This window comes from Plectropomus leopardus, chromosome 7 (assembly GCF_008729295.1).
Source record: "Plectropomus leopardus isolate mb chromosome 7, YSFRI_Pleo_2.0, whole genome shotgun sequence".
Classification (NCBI taxonomy): Eukaryota; Metazoa; Chordata; class Actinopteri; order Perciformes; family Serranidae; genus Plectropomus; species Plectropomus leopardus.
Window position 1 is genome coordinate 16,070,320 of NC_056469.1, and position 8,711 is coordinate 16,079,030.

The window sequence follows — 8,711 nt, forward strand, 5'->3', positions numbered from 1 at the left end:
TGAGTGATAGACTTCCATCTTTATTCAAAATTGTGTTTATACATTAATTACAATATTAATCCATGTCATAAGCCTATGCCTTATTGGCATGCAATGACTGACTCACCACAATGTGAGGCAAGGCATAATAAGCACACGTCAGCATTAGTGTTAAATTCTTTTTAAACGCAGGACTACAAAAAGGCACTTAATAGTGTTTTAAAATGTTATGATTGAACAATGGCAATTCTGCCAAAATAATCCCCCCAGTTTGGCGATAACGGTAAAATGCACAATACATTTAAGATGTTTGATGAAGAAAATGAATATAAAAAAGATTTAATTTATCGCAACACTTAAAAAAACTCCATTCACAACTTGTATACAGCTGGAGAAACAGCAAATCTGATTCATTTGTTTGGGCATTGAAATGTTTGAAAAAAAAAAAAAAACAACAGAAAAATAATCATATTTTGAGGATTGTACCAAAAACATTTACAAGTACAAAACATACGGGTATTTATTTTACGTATTCCATTCATATTGAAATTGAGGTAAATACCATATAATGCATAAAATTACTGTACCACCATCACAACCATCAACATACTATGAAGTCAATACCATTTAACAGTACCATTACAGTATCAATACAGTATGTATCATTTCTGAAATACGTCCTTATTGTGTTGTACACTGCAACAATTAAAAATCCCTTTTATCCTGTAAACTCAACAACACGCTCTGCAGCCTCCTGGAAATAAAGGCATTTGTGAGAAGTTCACGCCATCACCCCCTGAACCGCACCACTACACATGACGTTGACTGCTATGGATCAATACATGTCTCCCTGTTGCAAGCACACTGCTATACAGGTACAGATTGTTGCCCGTGGCTGTACAAGGCCAAACACAGTCAGACATGGAAAGGCGTAGCACCAGAGATAAATTACCCTATGTTGGAGTAGATGAGGAAGAGCTGAGATTAGACTGGTGGTCTATTCGGACTCTCTGTCTCAAGGTGTAATGACGTGGATTTGCATACAGCCCAGCAGCGAGAGGGAAGCCCTGCTATGATCTGTAGGGTGTGTCATTTTAGTCTTATCTAACTCTCACACTCAACTCACTCGGGGGCTCCTGAGGAGGGTTCTCCTTGTTGCCCCCAGCACTAAAAGAGTCCAGCTAATCAGGGATTCCAGACCCGGCCAATCAGAGAGGTAAGATCTCACAGGCCCTAAAAGGGAATCTGTTAGTGAAATGTCTGAGGTATCGAGTATATGCCTTGTTGTTCAGTCTTTGTGATAGTTCAGACTACATCAGGCGGAAGGTAGGGAGTTGTCTATGAAGGTGAGATACTGGCATTCCAGTAGCCAAATCCATCATTAATCAGGCTAACTAAAAAAATCCACTTTTACACTTTTGAATATCTTCAGTGACTAACATACTAAATAATCATACCGAGAGGAGAAAAACAACACCAGCACAGTAACAGCAGAGGCAATTAACTGAAAAAGGAACAAGAAGAAATTAAACATATTTCCTATATGACATCCTTCCCATTGCCTTCATAGCTTCCTTCACACTGCCTAATACAATAGGCAAGAAAACAAAAGAAACAAATACAGCCAAAAGATAAGTCATACTCAGTTGAAATCTCTGTCAGGGAAGATCAGAGGGGCGATGAGGGTCCACAGGTATAGCCCGAGACCCAGCCAACTGGAGCTCATCTTCACCCACACGGCTGGCATACGGCTCTGCATGGCTTGGGTGGTGGTGTCCGGTCTGAGGACAGAGGGAAGAGTAAAATTCAGTAAAAAAAACCAAAACATTTTAACAAATTCATATACCGATATTTTTACACCCATGAACGATTAGAATTTGCACTGTAGAGGATGAACTTTTTGATTTCTTTCACTAAATTGAGCTGATTTTAGAGAATAACATTCATGCTGTGTTGATGGAATGACTTCAGGTGAAGCAATGTGCCCTCTAGTGGCCACACCGGAGGCCTCGCGTGCCTGTGCAACAACCACTGAAAGCTGCTGATTTAGAAACACTTGGCCATCTCAGAAGCATCAAACAGATGTGTTTATGACTGTGTTTACATGAGCATGAATGACTGTATATGATCGAGTTTTTGGAGCATTCTGTTTATGTGTTTGATCATGTAAACACCATATTCAGTTCATGAGAAACCCAAATGTGCTAGATGGAGTACTTGGTAAGAAACTGTGATATATACGTGGAACATGACTAACCCAATTTTGTCTGTGCTCATGTAAACACCATATCCCGAATATGATTCTAAGCAGGATAAGCCTCATAAACTAGTTATTCATGTACATGTAACTGCAGGCCATGTTTCAAAACGTATGTCATATCCAAAGAAGTGACTCTTCCTACATCCCTCCCCTTTGCATTTCGTGCTCCACTAACAGTTGAACAAGCTTGGTGGCATTACCTCTTTCCTGTTATACTCAGATATGCTCTGAAAAGAAAACCACACTCTGAAGATGGTTAAAATGTGGCTGGGTGACCTCAAGCAACACTACACATTACACTGGTGTAAACACATTGTGTTGTCTGAAGTCCCATCATAAATTCACAAATATTATCAAACAGCAACATTTTGCAAAATTAAAAGGAGTTAGCCTTATGTAAGATCAGTCAGGTTTGCTTCCTCCTTAATTCACGGTAACATCAAAGAGATTTGGAAAAGGACAGATAGGTTGATTGCTAACTAATATATTTTTAAGATGATATGAATTACTATTAGCCAGATCAAGGCTGAGGTTTCTTTGTTAATATTATCTCTGTAAGGCTATGTGCCTCTTTTGATGTTATTTATTTTAAAAATACACAACATTTAGCATCCCATTGTGAATATAGCCCTAAATACTGTTGTCCGTACTTTTGGCCTCTCACACTGCAGCATCAAGCAAAAATGGAGCTGTTGTTGCAATGTTTCTTTTTGTCAAGCTTGCCTGACCTAGTAATAGTAACTAAGGGGGGCGGGACTTTAGGTCTGTAAATTGTGTCACTGAATGCTTAAATTGCTAGTTTTCATCAGTATCTGTGTCACATACTCTTTATATCCATATGTTTATTCAGTATTTTCACAGAAAACAATCTGAAACTCACACCTGTATGTTTTGCAGTCACAATCTTATCTGTAAATTCCCAGTACAAACTTTTTTCAAAATCTTTACTTATCACTGTCCCAGGGGGCCATGCTAGTGTGCATGGACAGTTCCAGGACTCTGAAACAAACTGCACTAAATAAAATACAGTTGTTTTTAAATATTATCAGTTACACCTGTTCTTTTCCTGCTATGAAATGCCAACATATCTACTGTTATCATGGAGATTGTTAGAGGTTTAACAAGCTGTGGGTGAGAGATACTTACTGGTACCAGTTGGTGAGAGTCATCATGATGTACAGTGAGGCCAGGCAGAGGTGAAAGTGGAAAAAGGAGTAACTGTAAGAGACTTTTTCCTCCTCATTGTCCACAGCCCTGCGTATGCCATCCTCTCCCACCACACCCTCTCCCCCTGACCCGATGCCCTCCTCTGTCTGCATCAGCTTGTTGACCTGCGTGTTACTGGATGAACGGATACTACAAAATAGACAGACAAAGACAGTTTTACAAAAATATTAATAATACAAAACTGAACATAAAACAGAATAAGCGGTGGTTTTAAACCTACCTGGCATAGAGAGTGCAGAAGAGGAAGATGATCAAACCAACAATGCCCTGAGCGTCCCACCACTGCACCTGTCCTGGGGTGCCGTCACCAGATGGTTCAGTGGTGTTGACGTTTGACACCAGACTCAACAGGCTGGGGTTACACTTTCGATCTAAGACATCAGAGCAAATGCACACATTAGACATTTTTTACACTATAACAGGTTTAAAAAAACATTATTACACAGCGAGCCTGTCTACATAAACCTTGACATGATCTTGAATTAATCCTAAATTCATTGTAATGGCAATAAAATGTTTTAACACTTTTTACATAAAATCTTATTTAACACTGAAGTTGCCGCAAACACCTCCGAAGGTGATAAGAGATGCACTTGGAAAGATATGTACAGTACATTAATAACAAAGTGTACATGTTTTCCAGCTGATAAATACATTGCATTGGAATAAATGTGACAACACTGTTTTACTCTAAGCAGGGTTTCATCCACACTGGTGTTTTCAATGTGGTTTCGTAGACAACATTAAAACAATAAGATCCATTCTTTTGTATTTTTCTGTTTCTGTCAATATAAATATAACAGTTGTTGCCTTTGATATCTAGAAACGACAAAAGTGCATCTTTCAAAAAAAGGTGAAATCCATTTATATGTGGGTTGTAGAGATGCACTTTCAATGTTGTCCATGAAAGGATCTAAAAAGCCTACATGTAGATCAAACTAACCCTACAGTCACCACAGACGTGCCCATTGTTGCCATTCACTTGGCAAAGGCAAATCACACAACAGGAGACAAGGAAGGTGTGACAACTATTAGCAAAAAGCAGCTCTTTTTTCCTAAAGCATGCAATCAAAAACTCACCAGCATGATCAAAATGCTGCAGCAGACACATATACAGTACATTCAAAGAAAACAGTGAGTATAATCACAACTGAGCATGCAACCAAAAGCTTCAGAGGAGAGCTGCAACTACGCTCAAAGACGACAGGAGACTCACTTGGATTGTTGGTCATTGCAGACCAAGTGACATACATGGTGTAGAGGGAGATGAGCGAAGCCTGGAGCAAACCAGAGTGTGGCTGAGCTTCCTGTAAAAAAAGAGAAAAGAAAACACTAAATAAATAGGCTTAAAATGTAACAACTGCAAAATGTAAGCTGATATTAAGCTACCTTGCAATAAATGTTTATGTAACTGTACTTGGACGTATTTCTACCAAAACTCAACTGAGACTGGAAAAAAAATGACTCATTGGTGAAGCAAGGGGAGAACATGTTTCTACATATTAGATTTTACTAATTGGAGACCAGCAGCTCCTGCTGTTAAAGCAAAAGAAACCCTTCTCACAGGACAGGTGTAAGGCCATGTAAAAAATACCCAGAACAGCTGTTTTCCTTTTACACTGGGGTCTCAAATTTCATCACAAACATTACAACACAAAACAAAAGGAACATATTTGTCATTTTTTTCTGAGGCATGTTACAGCATAAACACACACAATGATACCACGATGATGTATCACATTACAAATCAAGACTGTCATTTCCCCATTGCAAAAAGTCTCTTAAAAATGCAGTTTTTTTGGTATGCTGTTTTGTTTTTTTGTTTGTTTTTTTTTTTAAAGAAAATGCTGGATTAGTATGGAAGGGGACCAAAATGTTTGTTTTTTTTAAGTGTTTTCAAATGAATCTGCATTAGAGTAAAATGGCCCTATTATGGTGCACACTGTACCTGTATCTTGGGCAGGATGGAGACAACAGAGATGATGATGCAGAAGATGAGGTTGAGGCTAATGAAGACCTTGTGCTCCGTGCAGTCGTCAGGCTGTGTGTAGTAAATGTAGAAAAGCACCACAGCAGTGATAGCAAGTGCATAGTGGAGGATGGTGAAAGACAGCAGGCCTGGAAATAACACAGAAATACATTCACATGGAATATTTTAAAACTACGAATATAACAGTGTACTACTGACTTGTACAGCAGAGGAGATCTGTCTAATCTATTTAAAATATTGGTCAAGTGTATAGTATGTTCGCATGGCAAGAAAGGCTTCTTCCAAGTGAATGTTGTACCTGCAAACCAGCATTTGTTGTCACCATTTTCAGCATTTTCTACCCACACCTTGTTCCAGGAGTGGGCAAAGTCGATGAGAAGAATAAGTTGGATTAGAATGAAGATGAAGGATCCCACCACTCCGAAGTAAAACCAAACTGTGAGGTGAAGAGGAAACACAACTCATGCAGTTTCTGAAAACTGTTGATCAGAGATAGATTTTTCTCTTTTGCCTGACTCACTGATCAATTACAAAGTCAGCGTCTGCTCTTGAAAAAGATACCCTATGTTTTGATTTGCAGTAATTCAACAGAGTATGTTAGTACCAGTATGAAATGTTCCGTCAGGGATGAAAAAAGCTCCCACTGTTATTCCAATCAGGATCAGAAACTTAAAGAACCAGAACCTGGAAAATAAATAGTTACACACCCATCATGAGTACAGAAGACAGACAAAAGTAGCACACCCCACCATCCCCTGACACATGTTTTCCATGTAAGCCCGGGGAAGCACTCACCCATTTTGAATAGCTGCACGAGGGTCTTTGCTGCTACGGACACGGATCATGATGGCGGCGAACAGAAAGAAGAAGCAGGTCATGGCGAAGCACATGCGGTACACAGACTTGTAGCCCACAATGACATCACATTTGACCTTGTTTTCAAAACCAGGTATAGAGCTTCCTCCCTCGCAGAAACCTGGGATCTACAAAACAGAAGAAGGTCACGAGACAAATGTGTGATTCAGCATATCAAGTTTTTACTGCGGAGAAAAGTTGTACCAATACTTCCACAGCAGTAACAGCATCTAGCGACACATTTTATGATAGTATCTTTCACAGTAATTTCACCAGAACAGCAAGTGATATCCAAATCATGTTATCTTGCCCAAAATCTAATGCTTTAATAAGGATAGTCATTTATTAAGCCATTAATTATTGGATTCAATGAGCATCTAAGACCACTTATTGTAACAGGAACTGATGTGTTTATGTGATGGAATTAGGATAGCAAAACTGCAATGTTGTATGCAGCATCTTTGGTTTAGAAACTAAAGTACATCACTGACATCCCTGTGTATATGATAAGATAATATGAAAAAGATGTACTGAATTTTGGACCCCGGGAAGACTAGCTGGCTTTATTGGCATCAGCTTGTGGGTATCCTTTTAAATATATAAATACATTTTAATGCAATACAGTGAACACTGTTAAGTGATTACATTAAAAAGAACAGCGATCTTACTTTACGGAGCTGTGTCTCCATTCCAGGTAGGATCATGATGACGGACACCATGGTCCCCAGCAGCAAAAAGAAGGAGAAGACCAGCCGTGTGATGGTGGAATTGTTGGAGGAGGGACAGCAGCCACACAGAAGGCATGGTGCTGAGCCACACAGACAGGAGGCCTGTGAATGATACAGAGGACGGCAAAGCAGTGGGAGGACAAAAAGACAGTTAAAGCTTTGGGCAGCTGGACACGCGTTTACAAATCAGCAGTCAAATGTGAGCAAATACTTTGGCAGAAAGCCACTCATAGGTTTTGTACATACTGGGCTGGTAAATTATTTATCGTGATGGTGAATTTACTGGATTCAAGTGGATAAGCACCACCCACCCACATAGCTGAATAACATACTGCTTAAACTCAAAATACAAGATACAACACAGGCCTGTGGCTCTCCCAGTGTATCAAGAAAACTTGGCTAGGGCGTGTCCCTTGACTTTTGTAATGTCAACACTTAGGTCAACACGTAGAAAGACAAACAGGACCTAGATTGCCTATTTAAACTGTCTGAAGTATAATTATCTGCCAGATCCGGAGTAGATGTGCTAGAGGAGAACTCGCTTTAAAATATAATGTAGCGTCAGTTACATAACATTTGATGAGCCAATATCTTGGGATTTCACCACCTAACGTTAAGCCAACATTAGATGTGTCTAACGCTAGTATAAATGGCCTGATCTCACACTTCCTCGATCATTGTTCACTCTGCTGATTCACTATCTTGCTAAGATAACTTGCTTTAAATTTAGCTACAGAAAGAGCGATATGTCGAGTGGCGTAACAGTTACTGGGCTACCAATTAACGTAGCTAAACGTTAGTTACCGTTACAATAATAAGACGTCGACTGTCACTTAGCGTAATTCCTTTACTAGCCGTAGTTTAGCTCACCTAGTTTAACGTTAGCACAGCGAGAGTGAATAAAGCCTTCCGTTAGTACCTAAAATAATGTCAGTATTGAGATTGGATACTTACACAACTGGCTAAAGAGCACAACGCCAGACAAGCCCCCATTTTTACATTAAAATGCTGAAATTAGTCCAGTTGTCTTTGGCGTCCTTTCCTGTGGAGAAACAAACAGTCGGAAGTCGCTACTCTTCAAAATAAAAATCCTATTTCTTTAAATGACAGGCTTTTCAACTTAAAAGACCGAAAGTGTAACATGCTGTGGTAAGCCCATTAAGAGATGTGAGTAGGGTGAAAATAAATAAGGAAAAAACACAAAATGCATTTCCTGCAGAAAGTGTGTGCGGATAGCCACGCATTGCAGAGTTAAAAAGCATTGCAGAAAATGCAGAAATTAAATCATATTGCTTCACAGATAGTAGTTGCACTATATCTCCAACTTCTGCACATCTATACTATTCCTCCATTGCACTTTTTATTCATGTTTTGTTCTTTATATTCTATTTTTTCATTTTATATTTTAAAATTGCTTTTATATTTTTATCTTAATTCTTACACTATTTAAATTAAATATTTTTTATTCTTCCTTTATGTTAATTGCTTTGCACCAATCACCAAGTCAAATTCCTTGTATATGTAAGTCTACTTGGCAATAAAACTGGATCCTGATTCTGATTCTAAAGGTTCAAATGCATTGACTACACTGCTGGAAAACCTGGAAGCTACAATGTAAAACTGGAAGAATTGAAAGCTAAGCTGAATTACCTTAAGAAGCTGAAAGACAACT

General features: G+C 38.9%; 1 protein-coding gene across 1 annotated transcript; it reads right to left on the reverse strand.

Moving 5' to 3' along the window:
- On the reverse strand, positions 1 to 8,105 carry serinc2l (serine incorporator 2, like). Its single transcript, XM_042490677.1, has 10 exons — positions 7,994 to 8,105; positions 6,980 to 7,141; positions 6,252 to 6,439; positions 6,061 to 6,140; positions 5,755 to 5,892; positions 5,415 to 5,584; positions 4,683 to 4,773; positions 3,687 to 3,837; positions 3,386 to 3,595; positions 1 to 1,760 (listed from the first exon to the last, which is right to left on the reverse strand). The coding sequence occupies exons 1-10, from the start codon at positions 8,030 to 8,032 to the stop codon at positions 1,622 to 1,624; spliced, it is 1,368 nt and encodes a 455-aa protein (XP_042346611.1). The 5' UTR covers positions 8,033 to 8,105; the 3' UTR covers positions 1 to 1,621.
- Between the last annotated feature and the right edge of the window lie 606 nt (positions 8,106 to 8,711).